This window comes from Otolemur garnettii, unplaced genomic scaffold (assembly GCF_000181295.1).
Source record: "Otolemur garnettii isolate 467f Iridium unplaced genomic scaffold, OtoGar3 scaffold00131, whole genome shotgun sequence".
NCBI classification, from domain to species: domain Eukaryota; kingdom Metazoa; phylum Chordata; class Mammalia; order Primates; family Galagidae; genus Otolemur; species Otolemur garnettii.
This window is the reverse complement of record NW_003852526.1, coordinates 4,223,146-4,244,495: the sequence shown is the minus strand read 5'-3', so window position 1 is coordinate 4,244,495 and position 21,350 is coordinate 4,223,146. Positions and strand designations below refer to the sequence as shown.

The following is a 21,350-nucleotide window of genomic DNA, read 5'->3' as shown; positions in this document are numbered from 1 at the left end:
GGGAAATAAAAATTTATCCAAATTATACAGATCTTGTACTCTTTTTCTTTTTGGAGACAGTCTCACTTTGTTGCCCTCGGTAAAGTGCTATGGCATCATAGATCATAGCTCACAGCAACCTCAAACTCTTGGGCTCAAGCAATTCTCTTGCCTCAGCCTCCTGAGTAGCTGGGACTAAAGGTGCCTGCCACAACACCCAACTATCTCACTCTGGCTCAGGCTGGTCTCGAACCTGTGAGCTCAGGCAATCCACCCGCCTCGACCTCTCAGAGTGCTAGGATTACAGGTACAAATCTTCTACTCTTAACCTAGAGTTGAATTCTGTGAAATGTATAGAAGGAAAACTCAGATATTTTTTGAAAAGCAACGGTTAATTTTATGATTTGGCAAATCATTTAAAGATTCAGTGCATTTTAATATTTGATACTTGGGATAAAACAGGAATAATAATAATTGTAAAGGGAGAATTATTTTAATGTATTCTGGCTTTGTGGTAAAGGTAACATTTCTAAAATACTCAGAGCTGACACTAATTATACATACTTTGTTTTCTGGCTCTGCATAAGGGGTAAAATCACCTTAAAATAAATATTGAATTGTTCTAACTATAGTAAGGACATAATATTTTACTAACCCATGTCTATACCTCTGCCAGTTCTCTACTGCTGCATTTCTCTGCCTTAATCTCTGGAACCTGAGCCAATGAAACTTCCGTTCTACATGGGATTTATGCCTACTTATTAATCCCCTAGTTTTAATTTGGCCTTACATTCCTAACAGAATGGAAGCTCCACAAAATAGGCAAATTGTTTTTTAATCCATCTTATACCCAATTCCTAGAACAGTAGCTGACATACTTTAAGCACTCAATATTATTTCGAGAATTAAGTCACCCAACCTTTGCACACATCAAGGTTTCTGAAGGCAGAAGGAAAGAAGGAGCCCACGTGTAGATTAAAAATGTCTTCTCTACCAACCTAAAGTTCTCCTTTAGAAGTCAAGAGGCAGCCTATATATACTTAACAATTTTATGGGCCAGTTTAATATGCCTACAAGGATCAGATAATTTCTATGTGATTATTATTCCAGAACATAAAAAAGAGATACAAACTTCCGATTTTTCAAAAATAACATACAACCTAAATTTGAAATGAGAATCAAGAAAAGATTATTGAAAAGTCTCAGTTGTGAAGACAAGGTCCTGAATAAAAGGAATCATCAAATCAAAACCTGCAGCATTGCAAATATAAAGTTTGTTACTACTGTCTGAGTAACCGTGGGCAAGTTACTTCACCTTTCTGTCTTAGTTTCTTCAAGTATAATGGAGAACGTAATAGTAACTATAGCATGAAATTGTTATAAAGATGAGATAGATAAATAAAAAGTTCTTAGAACAGTGTGTAGTACATGGCAAATGCTCAATTAAGTGTTGAGTATTATTATCTCAAGAAGTCATTGTGTTATGACTTTAAAGGAGAATATAAAAATATACAAATGTAAACATTTGATAATCTTTAATAGTTTTTTAAGAATAAAACAGACATAAAGGGGAATCTCCTAAACATGATTAAGAATATTTATCACAAGCTAATGGCACAAATTATACTAAGTGTTAAAATACTGGTCATTCTCACTAAAGTAATAAAACAATAAAGTTCAGTATTAACATGACTTTCCATAATTTAGATATTGCACCAATGCAATAATGCAAGACAACAAATATTGGAAAAGATGAGATAACGGTTTTGCAGGTAATATGTAGGTGGAGAGTCTAAGGAACTAAAACTCTATGAGAGTTAATGAGAGATTTTAGTCATTAGGTTGGATTAAAGATGTACCAAAAATCAGGACCTTTTTTTTAAGAAAACTTACAGTAAGAGAATTATAGAGTACCCAGCAATAAACTTAATAAGAATGATACAAGACTATATAATAAATTATATAAAATTTATTAAACATAAAAATACCCTAAATACTTCCTATTAGTCACCTCTGCAATATCTTTATCTCCTCATTCAATCTACAAATTAGGAATCCCTTCCAGATTCATCCCTCTCTTCACTCCTCATAGCCATAGACACCTGTTCTGCCAATTTTACCTCCTAGACAGTATTTCTCAAATTTGTCACCTTTATTCCATCTCTACTCCAATTATCCTGGTTATCCTTTGGAAAGACGCTAGCAAATCAGTCTCCCTTAGTCTTATCCTCCTTACAATCATAGCCTTTCCAGCCTCCAGACTAATCAGTATAAAACACAAACCCGACTAGATCAGGCCCCAGTTAAAACCAGAGATCACCACTGAATTCAGAATGGTTGTCCAAGTTCAAAGCCAATAAAACCTGGACCTAGGCTCACTTCATTTTCCTCTCTCTTTTTAGAGCTTAAAAACATGGTTGTTTCTCAAATTATGATACACAGATATCTCTGATTAAAGGTGTCAAGACTTCAGCTACAAAAATCTGACTAAACAATTTTAGTAAAGGTTTTATGAAATCATTTGATTCTAAGACAAAAACAAAAGACAATACATAATTGGTATGACTGATCAAGTTTAAATCCAAAATTTCAGAGAGACGGCACTTAAACAGCAGGTAGTTCAGAGCCGCACCTAGGGGCTCAGAATGGGGATGATGATGACACAGGTCATTGTACAGTCTTGCACTACCAAACTCTTATCATTGCATTTGCCAACAACTGTAACTAACACCAAGAAGTATTATGCCAGGCAACAGTTGCTTCTTCCTGATTAGTTCATTTTAAAAGTCTCTAAGAACTTATATGACCGCATCTCTACTCCTTCCATCCTTATTCTCTCTACTCGAGCCAAGTGGCCTCCTGCTGTAGATGGCACACATTGTCATGCACCCACGTCAGGGCTTCTCATTGTCATTCCCTCCTGTTAGTAACTGTGGTTCCTACTAAACCAGTAATTTTTCAACAGCCTTAAGAGGATCTTAGGTGTGCTGCAAAAATTTTTTAAAGATCATTAACCATTTTTGAAAGACATTCAAAGTAAGTATATTTATTTTTTACTTTTCTTGATCAACATAATTTAAGTGTACCCAAAAGTTTAACTATAGGTTCAAGTGTACTGTGAGATTTAAAAAAAAAAAAAAAGGTTGAAAAACACTACCCTAAAGAGTAGTGCTTTCTCTCAACTCCTTTTAAGTATTTCCTCAAATGCTTTTTCAGTGAGGTATACCTGGACTTTCCCATTTCCCTTGTCAATTGCCAACAGTACTCTAGAGCAGTAACTCTTCTATTTTTCTCTCCATATAATTTTCCTTATTTTTTATTACTGTTTCCCTACCAGAACGTAAGTTCCATGCCAGTAGGATTTTGCTTTATTCACTAAATCTAGTGCCTAGAAAGGTGCCTAGGATGTTTTAGGCTCTGAGTGAATTATTTATTAAATGCACAATCTTATGAAACAGGTACAACTCTGGACCAGATTTTACCTTAGGAAAAGAGGGAAGCAGTGAGAATTTGCCTAGGGTCACATACTCAAAGTTTGGTAGCATTTGTAGCAACTTGGCTCCACTCCTTTCTATCACCATACGATGCCTCCCATTTATGCGGTGTTTTATTAGACAGTTTCTTAGCAGTAGGGATCACTTTCCTGCTCCCTGTCTGGCAATGTTTGACCCATCTTATACACTTAATACCTGTTTACGAAATGACTGAAAGCATAAATGAATATGTTAATTACCCACAGACTTTTACATAGACTTTTACATGAACGTCTTAATTGGCTAAGACATTTTAAGATTTCAGATTTAATTTTAAATGATTTTAATACAAAAAATAAACCCTGCCTTAAAAAATTTAGTGACGTAAAAATGTTCTTTGAATTGATCAATGAATTCATAGTTGATTTATGATGAATGATGAAATTCAACGGGCATGTACCCTATTCTTACACTTTTCTACAACCTGCAATTTAGAGCATTTTCGACATTAGCACATATTAATTAAGCAAAAAGTTCCAGAAGCGGTAATGACTCACTTCATCACAAACACATGCACCTCTGATCATAAAAAACAAACAGTGCCAATTTTATAGACCTGGAAAATGCCCATTCAATCATGTCAGACAGAAAGACACCCTCGCTTACAAAAACTGACGCTAATGCTAACACCTCGGGCGCATTACCTGGCCCAGGAGTCACCGGAGATAACCTTTCCCAAGTTTGACCACTACTACCGTAAGGGCACGACTAACTTGAAATATGCCAATGACCACAGTTTTGGGCTGAGAAACAATCATTCCTCGGCAGAAGGGGTGGACTTAGGAGAGATTTAAAAAAGAGGCCCCTCCCAGGCCGCCTCAGCATCTTAGGACCCAAAGATTCTCCTCCTCCGATCTCACCGTGTCTAGACTAGGGGGAAGCGACCATTTCTCAGGCAGAGGATGATGCACAAAGCAAACACCGGCCATCCAGCGTGAGGCCGAGAAGCACACGCAAACCCGGCGCACGGAGGAACAAGTTCCCCCTGGCTCTAACCGCCCCTCCTCGGTCGGGCCAAATTAGTGTTTCTCGCGAGATTTCTCGTCTTCACGAGATCTCAAGTTGAAACCTCGCGGCCTCGCAGATAAGGGGGCTCGGCGGGGCAGCTTGCAATCCCCACCATCGACCCCCAGAGCCCCTGTACCCCAGGCCCACCCCGCCCATCTCCAGAGCGGTCCCCCAGGGTGCCCAGGGACTTCCGGAGCTCCGCCGGAACCGGAACCTGCCGGGAAGGGGGTGGGGCCGAAAATCAAAAACCGCGCGGCTCAAGTGGGAAGCCTGAAGAGAGCGGCTGGTGGTTCCTGGCCCTGGAGGCTGACGGACGGTCCTGATGGACACCACCGCCTGCCTCAAGTCCTTGCTCCTAACTATCAGCCAGTACAAAGCTGTTAAGTCGGAGGCGAACGCTGCTCAGCTTTTGCGGCACTTGGAGGTGAGGCTCCGAGAATGGGGGGACCAGATGAGGGTATTTCTGCTTTCGAGAGTGGCGATCCCAGCCTAGAAGAGAAAGGACAGACAGCCCTTCGCTTCCTCGGCTTGTCTTTTTGTACCGGTAAAGGCAAGTTAGCGTCAGCTCCCTGCAGCGAGAGGGATGAGTGCCAACCGAAGAGGAGAGGTGGGGGAGAAGGCTGGGAAATCCGTTTAATTAAATAAAAAAAATTAACCTCTGTTGCAGCTCTCCTGTTAGGGTAGAATTAAACATAATTTTAAAAATATATTCTACTCGTTATATTAATCTTGTGATAATAGGCTAAAGTACCAAAGACTAGTGAAATGCTAGAGAAAAGATGATTTCCAATGGTACAGCGACATCAGTCTTTAGCGAAACTGGAGTCCTTGCTTTCTTGATCATTATTTCAGGTGTACTCTTAAGTACATATGTTTTCTTTTTTTCATTCATTACTTCAACTAGTCCCTGCAAACGTAATAATCGAAATTAATAATTAAGCTGTTAAATGCTTAAGGTTTTGTTTCTCAATTAGGATAGAACAGTAGCTTCTGGATTCCAAAGCAGCAGGATAAGCAGAGACATTGATTGGTTTTATTTAAACAGGACTTAAGTGTTCTAGATACTGATCTGAAACATTACTTCTCTAAGAATAAGCAACTTGTCAATCTGAGTGCAATGTTACTGTGAATTGAAAGAGACTTCAGAGAAATTTGTGGCTCTAAGTCTGGTCCTTGATGTTTTGTTCTTAAACTTTCTAGAGGTTTCCAGAAAACTTTTACACCACTGATAAAGAAAGATGTGAGGAATACTGGCTTGAGATTACAACACCTAGGGAATATTTTTGTAATTGAGAAATAACATACAGTGCATAAAGCGTCTTAAGAGCTTGATAGTTTTTAATGTGTGGACACTCGATACATGTATCATAGTATATGGATAGAATATTTCCAGCACCCTGTGTGGTTTCTTCATTGTCTCTCACATGGGTGGCACCTGTGGCTCAGTGAGTAGGGCGCCGGCCCCATATACCGAGGATGGTAGGGCGTTGTGGTGGACGCCTGGAGTCCCAGCTACTTGGGAGGCTGAGGCAGGAGAATCGCCTAAGCTCAGGAGTTAGAGGTTGCTGTGAGCTGTGACTTCACAGCACTCTACCAAGGGCAATAAAGTGAGACTCTGTCTCTAAAAAAAAAAAAACAGGTAAGTGGACTCATACACTATGTACTCTTGTGTCTGGCATCTTCCACTCAACCGTATCCCACATGTACCAATGTCTCATTCTTTTTTATTGCTGTTCAGACTTCTCCTGTATAAATATACCATACTTGATATCCAGTCTCCTGTTTGTGGGCATTTGGGTTATTTCCAGTTCTGGGTGGAATTATGAATATAGCTATCATAAATAATTCATACATTTTTTTGTGGATATAAGCCCTCATTTCTTTTATACACTCTGGAGTGGAATTGCTATGTTGTAGGGTAGGGTTATATTCAGTTTTAGTTGAAACTGTCAAAACAAATTTTCTGAACGATTATGCCATTTTATCCTTCCATTAGCAATATATGAAAATTTCCTATCACTCGTCCACACTGACCCTTGGTGTTCTCATATTTATTAATATTAACCATTTTGGTGGGCTTTTCTTTTTTATAGTGAATGTCTGTAAAGACTTCATGAAAGCGGTGTCTGAAGATGCAAAGCAAGTTGGGTATCATGGGAAAGGGGATTAGTCATTCTTCAGTACTTCTCCCATACTTTGTCTTTATAGCCCCTTGCTGAACCAGGGCTTTGAATATTTCATGATTGGCAAAGCTGAGCTGATCTGATTCTTAATGATGATATTCCACAGTACTAATCGTGTGTAGTGATTAAAAGCATGGATTCAGGAACCAAGTTGTCTAGGTATGAATCCCAGTTGTGCTCTTTTATCACTACTATGTGCCTCCATGTATTCATTTGCAAAACAAAATAGAAGCACCTACCTTACAGAGTTACCAGCGAGATGAAAAGAGTTAACATATGTAAAGTACTTACATTAATGCCTAAGCCAAACTAAGTGCTATGTTAAGTATTAGTAATTATTAAAATAAATCATATTTGCATTAAGACATCAAGTGTGTATGCGTAAAGGGAAAACTTTGTAAAGGAGTTTTTGATTTAACCTTGTACTCGATAATTATTACATGTTTAGACTTACTGAGATACAGATCCAGTCCTGAGGGGAATCGTGTTTAAAATAGGAAATGTCTTAATCATCTGAAGGGCTAGATAATAAGTAGGAAAAAGGGCATTGTTCAGAAGGTTGTCTTTGCCAACATATCTGTTATTGATGTACATAATTTCATCTTTGGATTTATTTTTTCAGTCTTATAGACTTTTACTTCAGTAGTATAAGACACATATTCCTTGTAAACAGATAATATTAAAAATCTCTTATCAGAAAAACCTTAGAGGAAAAACTGACATGTGAGTGTGGGAATGAAAGAGGGATACGGAAGAGAAAGCTTAGAGAAATAAAGCAGCACCCTTCAGCCTGATCCTTTCAAACAACTACTTAGAGCAGATTTATTGTTATTCTGAAGTAACTAATAGTTTTTCCATCTTTATAGATAAGATATGCTTAATAATGAATACATTTGTAGAGCATTTTGAAAATTCATGCTTTCTAACAACTGTTTTCAGCCTTCAATTCCAGCTGTACCTTCTTTCTCTCCACTCATATAGTTTATAGATACAGTAAAAAATGGAATAACCAAAAATAAAAGTTTTCAATGTTTTGCCTATTTAAAAGATTCTTTTTTATAACAACTTCTCTGTAATCTCTTAACTTCTTGGATTACCTATTATCTTTAGGAAGGAGTGGAAGGAATAATCCCGTAGCTGCTCCTTTGGACTTCTGTTTTTGGTTCTTTTCTCTCAAAGTGGGATGAATGAGTATTCTGGAATTCATTTATAAAATAAACATGGTCAATAGAGTACAGATTTTTAATCTATGCCTACATGGCCTGTTCAGTGTAGTGTGAAGGATAGATATCCCCACATACTGAAACTTTGCTAACTTATAAAAGTATAATATATTATAGGACAGTGGTATAGGCAGACCTAAGCTAGGTGGTATAAGAGGCTTAAAGACAGCTACCTGTAGGAAATGAATATAAACTGAGATCCAAATGATTACTTTAGCTAGTGAGGGAGGATTTAAGTAATCTAGGTGGGGGTAATGGCATGTATGAATTTTTAGAAGAACTTAAGTGTTTCATTTGAAGTGGAGAAAAGATGAAAATTGCCTACTCTTGGGGTGGCGCCTGTGGCTCAAGGAGTCGGGCGCCGGCCCCATATACTTGGGGTGGTGGGTTCAAGCCTGGCCTCAGCCAAAACTGCAAATAATAATAATAATAATTAGAAAATTGCCTACTCTTAACCCACTCATTTTGTTTACTATTTTACAGGTAATTTCTGGACAGAAACTCACACGACTGTTTTCAACAAATCAGATATTACCAAGTGAATGCTTGAGTTTCCTTGTTGAGCTACTCGAAGACCCAAACATAAGTGCTTCACTGATCTTAAGTATCATCAGCTTGCTATCTCAACTAGGTGGTACATTTAATTTTTCTTTTTTAGTTTTTGGAAAATGTATGAATTTAATATTTATTAAAGTACAGATTTAGTTGTAGGTTCTCTTAGAGAGTGAGGCACCTTCAAAAGATTTCTTCCTTGAAAGACCTCTCAGGTATTGTACATTGTGAATCTCTTTAAAGACCGAGATATTGTGTGCAGTATTTCTTATAATTATTAGATCAAGGAATCTGAAACTTATCACAGGTTCAGTTTTCTGCAAAAAAGAACATACTTTGGGGAATGTTTGCCTACTTTTGAATTAAATGAAACCTTTCATAATGGCAGTGTTAAGTACACCATTTAGAAAGTCATGCTACCAAAGAATCATTCTTCTGTGATAGACTACATTGAATGTAAGAGCTAAGGGTAAAATGTTAATGTTGCTTTTTCTATTTTTTTCACTTACTTTTAGTTTTTAAATGTTTTTTAATGGTCAGTTTTTTCCCCCAATTTGGGGGGGAAGGGTATTTCTATGTGTGATTGTAAAATTACTTAGAATAAAAAAATCCTAGGATCCAGAAGTTTTCGCACAGAGCAGCATTGTCCAATACAATGGACTTTCTTCAGTAATAGAAGTGTTTTGGATTTGTGTTGTCCACAGTAGTGGCTGCTAGTTGCACAGGTCTGGTAAACACCTGAATTGTGGGTAGTGGACTGATTAACTGAATCTTTAATTTTAATTAATCTGAGTTTATATAGCCACATGTAACCTAGTGGTTGCCCCAATTTAGAAAGCATAGGTATAGATGAGTCTTTTACTTGTTACCACCAACCCTTATCATTTCTACGTTTGATGATAAAATCTCATTTAGTAGTTTGATACGTATCCTTCCAGATCTTTTACTATGCTATTACAAATAATTTTAGATCTTTAGCTGATTGTTTTTAACACAAATGATGTTGTAGAACACCAGGTGTTTCTTTTTGTATCTATCTATTTAGTAGCTGCCTGGCACCATATTTATAAGGTACTATAATTTATTCAATCATTCCCCTGTAGTGGACACTCATGTTCTTTTTCAAGTTTTTGCTATTAGAATCAACAGTTCAATGAACAGTTTTATGCAATTATATTCAAATATTATTTCTGTTAGATAAATTCTTGTAAAATTTCAGGATCATTTTAAAATTTTATAGCCTTTAAATGGCTATAAATTTTAAATTTTAAAGCCAATGAATTCCTTTCCAAAAAGACTCTGCCACCTCTAACATCCCCCACAGTTTGAGAATGCCAGGCATTTCCAGTACTTAAATGTATTAGAAAGTTTTAAAGTGATAATCTTTTTATGTGTTTTTAAATTATATGTATTTTTTAAATTAATAGATAATGAATTTTAGAGATATTTGAGAATTTACAGAAAAATTGAGATGCTCTTTTATTGTTATTTATATATAATACTTATATATATTTCTGTCACCATAAATGTGTGCCATTTTGTTATATGCACAGAAAGCATAATGATCAAGTCATAGCATTTAGGATATCTACCACTGTGATTGATTATCATTTCTATGTGTTGAGAGTATTTCAAATCCTCTCTTCTAAATATTTTGAAATGTGTAGTGCATTGTTGTTGACTTTACTCACTCTACTCTATCATTGAACATTAGAACTTATTCCTTCTGTCTGACTGTATGTTTGTATGTATATACCCTGTCTTCTTCCCACACACACAACCCTCTGCATCCTTCCCAGCCTTTGGTAACGGACATTCTACTCTCTACCACCACAAGAACAATGTTTTTAGCTCCTACATATGAATATACGTGTGATATTTGGAAGCTTATTTCACTTAACATAATAACCCTCAGTTTTATGCATGTTTCTTCAAATGATATGATTTTCATTCTTTTTTATAGCTGAGTAGTGTTCCATTGTTTAAATATACAATAAAGTGATAATTTTTTAGTAGCAAAATTTCTATAAAGCAAGTTTCTTCTTTAATATTAATGTATTCCACATAGAAAACTCATTAGAACTTCTGAATTAGAGGATATTGACCAACAGCCTTATCATTTTTTATTTTTTAGATGATAAAATTCTACAAATTAAATTTAAGATTATTTTCATTTCATCCATGAAGACCATATATAAAAATGATGTATTTTATTTAACTTGCAGCTGTAGACAGTGAAACCAGAGACTGTCTTCAGAATACATACAATCTGAATAGTGTGCTGGCAGGAGTGGTTTGTCGGAGCAGCACTTGCCACAGTGATTCGGTGTTTTTGCAGGTATATACACCTCCACAGGTGTCACCTAATACCTGTTCTGCTTTCCTTATTGTCAGATCAAAATTGATAGTAGGTATTATAAACCAGCTTGTAGTGGATATCCTGTTAAATACTATATAAATCAGGCACAGTTCCTGTCATTAAGAGCCGGTTGCATGCACGTACTATTTAAATGTTTCTAGGGAGGGGATGCTTACTACTACCATTATTGAAGAAAAACAAATCTACATTATAACTGCTTTGACTTATAAACACAGATGTCTGTGTTTTGAAATGTAAGCTATTCATATTAAAATTATAATTTGAGTTGGCATCTAGTCTCAATCTGTTGAGGAAACAGTCTACAAAATTAAAGCTATAGATATAGTCTTTTTTAGTATAGATTCAAAGCTTTTACACACATGATATTTCATTGAATCTAAAATGTTAGATGTTATAAGAAAGAAGAACATCACCAATTAAACTGACATGGAACTTTAAAAATGGTAAAATGTGAAACAGGATATCTTATAATTGATGGTATATGTGTGTGTTTCAATTTGCATTCAAGTTTAAGATGATTTTAAGTGAACAAAATAAGGATGCCTTGTTTGAGATAGAATGTGTAGAAATGTATGGAGAGAGAGATGGATTCTTCATAGTCTCATTACTTTTATGTTTTAAAAAAACTGTTTTAAGACATGGAAAAGTTCTTACCCTAATCTCTGCCTCTTAAAATGATGACATGTTCAGATTGTACACAGTAGTCCATTCTTGTGATGAATAGATAATCTTTCTGTATGTTTATATTCATAACTGTTTTCTTATTCTCAGTGCATTCAACTTCTGCAGAAATTAACATATAATGTCAAAATTTTCCATTCTGGTGCCAATATAGATGAATTAATTACATTCCTGATAGACCATATGTGAGTATGCATTAAACATGTATCCATATTGTCTGTTGGTTTATTTTTAAATTAAAATGATGTGGCAGATCAACTCTTCTTAGATAATTTTTTCTAACTTTTTAAGCTGAATGAGACTCCAGTCCTTGTTTGCTTCCTCCTAGATGATTTTTAGGATCAAAAGTTATAAAGCACCTCTAATTTTCTTAAAAATTTAAGAGATAAATTTATTTTGGCAGAAAAAAATTTATTGAAACTGGAAATTGTATGTTTATATTTAATCTTGATAGAATGTACAGCAAAATAGCACATGTTCACTTTGACAGTTATTTCCTCATTTTCATGGTGCAATTGAGTAGGATAATTTGGTTTTAAAACATGAAATAATCAGAGCTTGACTGGCTTCACATGTTAATTGAATTTTTTCATGTAAAAAAGAATTGTATGTAAACTACTATATCATTTTGACTGATTTATAATGAACTTAATGCTTTTTGTCTTTTATTATTTTCCTTTAAACAAAATATCAACACAAAACTACAGTCAGTCTTCTGAAGATGAGTTAACAATGCCTTGTCTAGGATTATTGGCAAATTTTTGTCGGCACAATCTTTCTGTTCAAACACACATAAAGACATTGGTAAGTTTATTTTTTAATCTTTCTAATTTTTTGGTAGGTTCTATGCTTAAATTTTTTTCTTAAAAAAAAATTAACAAGGATTCTTATGTCTGATCAGCTGACCCATCAAAGCTAATAAAGAGTCAGATCAACATATAAATAACTTGAAGCACTTCAGCCTTCATGTAGGTTGTATTGAAAACTGTATGTTAAGGGTTAATGTAAATATTGATTTCCAAATGTTTTTCCTCACTATACTATCCCATTATTTGTCACATTAAATATACAATAATTGCTAAATTATTTTATCCTAATAGAAGGGAGGTACATCACTGGCAGATCCATTTGTCTCAGTGTTGTTTTACAAAGTCAGTGGCAAATTCACCAGAAAGATCTATGAGTAAATGCTCAGTATAAACTGCCAGTACTTATGGTAAGTGAAGGCACACAAATGAACTTAACTGAACAACTTTTAGAAGTATGTTAAATCAGGGAAGTCACTGATTCTTTAAGGTGTTTAGTGAACAATTTACCTGCTATGACAAAAAGGCCACAAAACTTGGCAAAAATTCATCTCTTGCTCATTTGTACACATTTACCACTTTTTTTTTCTCTAGATGCTATTTGTTTATAAGTCTATGAATTTAAATTTCTCTTTGATCCATAGTTCTTTTAGAGAACATTTATCTTTTAAAAATGACAGTCACTTCTTAAGAGTTAATAATGATGTTTAATGAAAGTCTGCCCATTCTGTGTAAGACAGACTTTTTAAACCAAAATATAAAATTCATAGTTCTTTATTTTAATTTGTTTTTTTTTTTCTTCCCCAGAGTAATGTGAAATCTTTTTATCGAACTCTTATAACCTTCTTGGCCCATAGTAGTTTAACTGTGGTTGTGTTTGCACTTTCAATATTATCCAGTTTGACATTAAACGAAGAGGTAGGGGAAAAGGTAAATATAATTTTTGAAATTAATTCTAAGGTTTATAGTCTCTGATATTTTAAAAGTCATCAAGGCATTTTTTTAATATTTTAGGATGGCATCAACTTAAATTTTTTGTGTGTAATATACTTTTTCTAATTTGTTTTTAAGCTATTCCATGCTCGAAACATTCATCAGACTTTTCAACTAATATTTAATATTCTCATAAATGGTGATGGTACTCTAACTAGAAAGTATTCAGTTGATCTGCTGATGGACCTCCTTAAGAATCCTAAAATAGCTGATTATCTTACCAGGTATGACTCACCTTAGTAAATTTTAGGACTTTTTTTTTTAAACCAAGATGTGTTTATGACGTATGAAACTTTCTTCTAAAATAAACTAAACTTGACTTCTTATGAGTCACAATATACCAAACTGAAATGTTTTCACATGCTTTACTCTCATTTTTTTGCTTTCCTCAACTGAAATGTAAATGTATAATAAGAGTGTGTGTTTCAATCTTATCTTAGATCACTAGGGTTGTATCATTCTTTAAAATATGGACATCTTGGCTAACATGTTTTAAAAGCAGTTTTAAAACTTGAGCATTATGATTCTTTGAAAGAATATTTTAATTATAGAATGTTCATGTTAGTACATCTGTCCTTTTTAATTTTTGTATAAAATGAATAATGCTTCCTTTGGTGTGTCTCTTCTGTCATAAACACATGTTTATATGTACTTTCTGTCTCAGTGTATTTTATGTGATCATTTATATTTTGAGATCAGGTGGTACTGTTTTCCAAAGATCCTTTTTGCATTCTGAGTTAAAATTTTCCAGTGCCTAAGCTGCTTTGTGGTCTTAAATTAGGAATTTTTGAAATTGTTTCAAATAGTTAAATTAATTTAAATAAATTATTTATTGAGGCCTTACTATGGTCAGGTACTTAGCAGCAGCAGTATGTGAAGACATAGTTCCTGATCTTTAAGGAACATGGAATCTAGAAAAGAAGTGCTAAGTGCTGGGGCAAAATTAACTATTCTTCATATGGTAACTGGCATTTTGCAAAACCAAGAGGCATTTACATTAGCGTTTTATTTTTTCCTCACTTAAGCATCTCTAGAAAGGTTGAACTTTTTCTTCCAAAGAGTCCTCCTTGGTGTGCCTTCTCTTCACATGTTGTAAGATTCTCCCAATATCTGTGTATATCTGTATTTAACAGCCACATAGAAAACAGAAAAATTGCTTTACTATACCTTCTCAGAAAGATAGATATCTAGTTTAGCATTAGTAAGAAGTTGCTTCATCACTTCTGTAAGTCGCTTAGTTCCATTATCTGTTTTCCTCTATTCTGCCTAAAACCCCAGAATAACGTCTGGTACACCATTTAGCTAAAACCCAGTCCTGAATCTGTTCCAAAGTCTAACGTAATGCTTGGGTTACTAATCAAAGCTGAAGAAAATCATACAGATTTATCTGGGCCCTAAACCTCTTACATTGTTAGCTTTCGTGTCTCATTTCCTACAATGACTGTTTCAAATATTTATTACTTTCCCCTTGTTATCATCCACACAGAAGATGATCTTATCTTTATTTCACAGAAAAAAAAAAAACAAAATGAAATTCCATTTGATTAGCATTGCCTCAGATCTGTCCACCTGGACAAACTTACCTGTGTTTATATCAAATTCTTACTTAGTTTCATCGTTTTTCACTTAGAAACATATTCCTTTATTCTGTGTATTAAGTTTCAGTTTGTCCTGTCTTGAGTAGCTGGGTCTATAGCTGTGCATCACCATACCTGGCTAATTTTTTTGCCTCCCAAAGTACTAGGATCACAGGCATGAGCCACTGTGCCCAGCCTTCAATTTGTTCTATCTTAAGCAGTTTGCCCTATCTCTTTAGTGCCTCCCATGCAATTAACTCTTCCCCTGTAACTTAGAAAGATATTAAACTTTCAACTTTTCTTCAACCATATTTCCCTTTTAAAATCTGTGATCTCGCATTTCATTCAAGGTGAATATCCAAGTGCTGAATATACCTCTGTCAAGTCTGGGCCCTGACAGTCTCACAGCTTTATTCACTTGATTTTGCCTAATCATATCAGATGATAAGTAGAACTGCCGACTTACTGGAAATGCCCTTTGATATATCCATTTGCTGTTTCCTCTGGAAGGCTGAAGTACTTTATCCTTCTAACTCCTATTTCTTCTTTTTAAGACTCAAGTCTGAAAAACCTCACCTGATCAGGCCTGCCCTGCCAACTCTGGGTTTGATACGCATTCTCTGTTCCATAGCATCCCTTACATTCCAGAACTATAGCATTATATTTTACACTACCTTATATTATCACTTTCATTCTGCCTCCCAAGTCTAGGATGTACCAGTCACATATGGTATAATGTGAATGGCACCCCTTCATGGAGTTGTTTAACACAGATTGCTGCCTCTTGCTTCTGTATCTGCAGAGCCTAATTTAATGCCTGGCAATTTTAGGTGCTTTATATAAATAACTAATTTAGTAGCATTTTTGTATGCCCTTTAAATTTTTATAAACTGAACATAACCTTTTCGTAAAAAACTAAGGCAGTTGAGGTACTGAAAATTTTTAATATTTATTGTCACAGGAATCTTTGTGTTTTAATAAATGACAGGCCCAATTTATGTATATTATAAGTGTAAGATATGCTACAAGTTTTAAACATAAACTTTACAAAGAGTGTGAAGCCCAAATAAATAGATGAAAGAAAATACACTTAAATTTTATTTTCATCTTGTAGATAAATCCCTTTTGATGTATTGATTTTATAATTATCATTTGGTGTATATTTTTATTTTAAACCCAGGTATGAGCACTTTTCTTCATGTCTTAGTCAAGTATTAAGCCTTCTTAATGGGAAGGATCCTGATTCTTCTTCAAAGGTATGTAAAAACTTGACTTTTGGGTTTAAGCTTTTTACATACAATAATATGCAGAAAAATCTAAATGCACAACTCTCTGAATTTTTACGAACTGAGTGCAGTCATGTAACCAATGTCCACATCAGGAAGTAGAATGTTACGGATCTTCTAGTGCTCTCCTTGTGCTCCCTTTTAGTCAGCACCTATTTCTTCTCTTCTGCCCTTACCAGGGATAACCGTTATACTGACTTAGAACAGCATATATAATCATATGATACATTTTGTGTTTAGATTCTTATGTTCAACATTATGTTGTAAGATTCACCCCTGTTTCTTATAGTTGTAGATAGGGTTTTTTTTTTTTTTTTTTTTAAGATGGGAAGTAGGATTTATTAGTTCACATGAATAAGGGAGACCAACACAATGGAAGCCTTCATGTGTACAAGCCCACCACTTGTCCAGGGAGCTGCAATTGGTGATGTGTTTGGCCCCAAAGCCATCTAGGATGAGCTACTTCTCAGCCACTATGTCTTCAAACTCACCCACATTAAATTTGTTAAAGTCTCACTTCTTGAGATGTGGATCTTCTGGTGTCCAGATAATTTGAACTTGGCATTGCATAGGAGGACCTCAATTATATACTCCTGTTCTACAGCTTGGTGTGTTGATGGACATGGTGACTTGGCCAGTTTGAACCCTGACCACCATGCCCTGGGGCTTTCCAAAGACACCTCGAATATCTTATCTATTCAATCATTTTCATGCAAAGAAGCTCACATGGAACTTTATATAATCTTATAATATATACTCTGATGTCTGGTGTCTTTGGTTTCACATTATGTGAGATTAATACATATTATTGCATGCAGTTGAATTTTCTTCATTCTCATAAGTAAACACCATAGTTTGTTTATCCATTCCATTGTTGATGGCATTTGGGTTGTTTGTAAATCTTAGCTAGTAGGAGCAGTGCTGCTGTGTTTTATTTATCTTTTTTGTAAACATATGTTACCAATTCTTTGGGGTAAATCCCTAAAAGTGGAATTACTGTGTGACGTAACCCCTAGCAGCGCAGAGCCTCTAGGTTTCTGGGAACCCCATAGAGAGAAGTTGAACAGTGTAATGAAACCATACAACCAGGGGTCCTTGAGGACCAGGTTTCAGTGGGATTTATTGAGATTTGAACAAAGAAGTAAAAGGGAAAAGTTACAAAAAATGTCATAGTATGTAGCAGGATGTCCAGAAGTGATTGTTTTTCTGGGTTACTTTATCTTGATGTGGGGAACACCTGGTTCAACACCTGCTATTTATTGGTCTGACTAGTATCTTGGCTGTTTCTGCCAGCTAAGTGATTTGTTTTGTTGTGCACATGGTTGCATCTGTTGCTGCTGACCCATATTCCCTGCTCCTAGCTATGTAACTATAACTTTGTTACAATTTCACATACACAGGTCAGTAACTTTTGCTACTGTCTTGGATATCCTGTTCCCTTTGCTTATCTTGAGATGTCTTTGTTAGTTTCCCACACATTTATTGTTCATGATGTTTTACTTTATAACAGTCACATAGCAAGCAAATAACAAAGTTAAACATAATGAGAATTGCGGTGATTGCACATTTCTCCACAATCATTGATTAACATTGTTTCATGAAGACAACTGGAATTTGTTCTCCCACAGCTGGGTGGTTTTTGCACCTGCCCAGCATTAGCAGATAATACCAGTTTTCATAACTTGTACTGTGAGTACTATATGAAAGTTATGGTATGTTTGGCATTTTCTATTATCATTTTCTTTAGTCATCTGTGTGGTGACTGTGTAGTGGTATTTTTTAGTTTTTATCATTTTAAAAACAGAACATGTTTGTGGAAGAAGTAAACCTTAGATGAAATTGCCCTTTCTCTTTTTGTTTCTCTCAGTCCTTATCTGAGGTAAGCACCATTAATGAATTTCTTTGTAACTTTCTGGAACCTAATCACACATTTGAAAAGTAATAACTGAAAGGAAAAGTTGGAAGCTACTTTTTAAGATTTGTTTGGGGATTTTTTTAAATATATATGTCATTTTTAGCTTCGTTGTGTGCTTGTTTTGTATATTAAAGTCCAGCAAAATTGACATTTAATGAAGGCTTTATATTGCACAGGTTTTAGAATTACTTCTTGCCTTCTGTTCAGTGACTCAGCTGCGCCATGTACTCACTCGGATGATGTTCGAACAGTCTCCATCTGGCAACACCATTCTGGGAAGCCGTCCTAAAGGTTTAGAACCTACTGTGGCTCTACTTCGTTGGTTAAGCCATCCTTTGGATGGATCAGAAAACTGTCCTGTTTTAGCATTGGAGTTGTTCAAGGAAGTGTTTGAGGTAATACAGGGTGTAGAATTAACTTTTCCACTGTCATGACTGTCAGTTAATTTGTGTTCAGAAACATTCATAATAACTTCCAATTATTCTTATATTTTAGGAAAACTTCTCAATTATTAACAGTCACTCGAGACTCCCTATTACTCAGCTACTGAATTTTTTTCTACCAAAGTCACATACGTATATACATTTACCCTTTTTTCACTGAATATATTACTTGTTTCAGTGTAATAAATAAAAGGATTGAGAAGATGTTTATGAGCTGTTGTATGCCTGTATTTAAAATAGTCACATTGTCTCTCTATCTCAGTAGATGCTATCCAATGCCTTTATTAGCCTGTTGAAGAGATTAGTGTGGGAATGCTGGATTCAGTTAGTGAAATGGAGTGAAGCATGCCAGACTCTGTGTTGGGCACATAAGATACACATAAAAATCTCTGCATTCTGGTAGATTTCACTCTGGGCAAGTTATCATTCTCTACTATATTCCTTGCTTTTATACTCATTCTGCCTACTGCAGTGTCATCCTGAAGTATTTCATTCCTTTTAACTCAGAAGTTCTCCACCTGTGGGTCGCGACTCATAGGAACTGAATTAAAGGGTCATGGCATTAGAAAGGTTGAGAACCACTGTTTTAACTAGATCCTATGCACAAATAGATATCGAATGAGTGATTAAGTATGTTCATTAAGGATTATGGACAAATTATTCTTGTCTGTTTCTTGATCAGTTTTAGAGTTTAACGCCCTTTGAGATTGTTTTTCTTTTTTTTGAGACAGAGTCTTACTTTGTCACCCTTGGTAGAGTGTTGTGGCGTTACAGCTCACTGCAACCACAAACTCTTGGGCACAAGCAGTTCTCTTGTCTCAGCTTCCCAAAGAGCAGGGGCCTGCCACATGCCTAGCTATTTTTAGAGATAAGGTGTCACTCTGACTCAGGCTGGTCTCCAACTCCTGAGCTCAAGTGATCCACCCACCTCAGCCTCCCAGAGTGCTAGGATTAGAGGCATGAGCCACCACACCCAGCCCCCTTTGAGATTCTTTTTTCTTTTTTGAGACAGAGTCTCACTATGTTGCCCTCAGTAGAGTTCTGTGGTGGTCACAGCTCACAGCAATCTCCAATTCCTGGGCTCAAGTGATCCTCTTGCCTCAGCCTCCCAAGTAGCTGAGACTGAGCTACACAATGCCTGGCTGTTTTTTTTGTTGTAATTGTCATTGTTTGGCAGGCCGGGGCTGGGTTTGAACCCACCAACACCTATGCATGTGTCTGGCGCCCTAGCTGCTGAGCTGCAGGTGCCAAGCCAGCCCCTTTGAGATTCCTGATGGAAATTATTTGTGGTTATAACCTGTTAAGACTAATGTCTGTTATTTAATTAATATTATATTTGCATTTTGCAAATCTAGGATATTTGTTTTCAGCAAATACTTTTAGTTTAGGATAATTTTTAATTACATAGTTCACTAAAAAATGTCTTACTTGTAAAACCTTACTGTTCGAGGAAAAAAACGTAATAACCCCCAAAATCAGATAAGAGAGTAAATTTTAAATAATAACTTAAGTAGGAGACTCAGGTTGATAAAATATCAAATAAATGTAGAAGGTGTAAGGAGTGTTACAGATTGATGGTGACTGTCTCTGCATTGTATGTTTCATCTCTAATCTTTGATGATGGTTAATTCTCTAGGATGTCATCGATACTGCTAACTGTCCATCAGCTGATCATTTTCTGACCCTTCTGCTTCCTACAATCCTTGATCAGCTGCAGTTCACAGAACAAAATCTAGATGAAGCCTTAATAAGAAAAAAATGTGAAAGGATGGTTAAGGCCATTGAAGTTTTATTAAATATCCTTTACTGTCATAAAGGTGAAAACTATATAAATAACCATTTTTTTCTAGTATTGCATTTGCCACAATTTTGTTTTGCAATTTTGTCACTTCTTAAGCATGTATCTATTTAGAATTATTGAAATAAAATTGAAACTATAGAAAAAAAAAGCTCAGTAGAGTCTAAAAAAATTATCCGGATTTTTTTCTCCTAATTTTTCTCCATTAAACTTTTAAGCTAAAGTACATTTTAAGAAGTGCTTTTTAAATTTGATTTGAACATTTTTATCACAATTTGAAATTTGGATGTATATTCTAAGATCGCTATTCCGTTACTCTTTGTTACTTTTTCATGATTTTTTTTATTTTTTGCAGTGTTTGGCCAGGGCTGGGTTTGAACCCACCACCTCTGGCATATGGGGCCGGCATCCTACTCCTTTGAGCCACAGGCACTGCCCCTTTCTTATGCTTTTGATACTAATGAAAGCCCTTAGATGATTAGGTGGAGTGGATTACAAGATAAAGAAATATTGGGCAGTGCCTGTGGTTCAGTGGGTAATGCCGGCCCCATATACCAAGGGTGATGGGTTCAAACCTGGCCCTGGCCAAACTGTAACAAAAAAATAGCCAGGTGTTGTGGCGGGCATCTGTAGTCCCAGCTACTTGGGAGGCTGAGGCAAGAGAATCACCTAAGCCCAGAAGTTGGAGGTTGCTGTGAGCTGTGATGTGACGGCACTCTACCAAGGGTGATAAAGTGAACTCTGTACCTAAAAAAAAAGATAAATATTTATAGAGTTGTGATTTTAAAACCAGTCTTTTTAGTTTGTATTTTAAAAATAAAAGCATCTATAATTGTGTTAATAATGATCATATCACACTTGCTTATTTCAAAAAGACAAATACATCAACACAGATTCATTTTAAAAAGAAAAGAGGCTCAGTACCTGTGGCTCAAGTGGCTAAGGCGCTAGCCACATACACCTAAGGTGGTGGGTTCAAATCCAGCCCAGGCC

General features: G+C 35.6%; 1 protein-coding gene across 2 annotated transcripts in view; it reads left to right on the top strand.

The window, feature by feature from the left end:
• The first annotated feature begins 4,798 nt into the window (after positions 1–4,798).
• The window catches only part of CIP2A (cell proliferation regulating inhibitor of protein phosphatase 2A), a 32,854-nt gene continuing 16,302 nt past the window's right edge, over positions 4,799–21,350 (top strand). Inside the window, exons 1-10 of one of the 2 annotated variants that reach the window (XM_003798198.2) lie at positions 4,799–4,944; positions 8,410–8,557; positions 10,704–10,816; positions 11,630–11,724; positions 12,247–12,343; positions 13,153–13,275; positions 13,417–13,562; positions 16,096–16,171; positions 18,293–18,511; positions 20,196–20,355. In XM_003798198.2, the coding sequence (XP_003798246.1) occupies positions 4,843–4,944; positions 8,410–8,557; positions 10,704–10,816; positions 11,630–11,724; positions 12,247–12,343; positions 13,153–13,275; positions 13,417–13,562; positions 16,096–16,171; positions 18,293–18,511; positions 20,196–20,355 (1,279 nt within the window). In that variant the 5' untranslated portion in view covers positions 4,799–4,842. The remainder of the gene's footprint in view (positions 4,945–8,409; positions 8,558–10,703; positions 10,817–11,629; positions 11,725–12,246; positions 12,344–13,152; positions 13,276–13,416; positions 13,563–16,095; positions 16,172–18,292; positions 18,512–20,195; positions 20,356–21,350) is intronic. The other variant, XM_012810376.1, reaches the window with a different exon arrangement.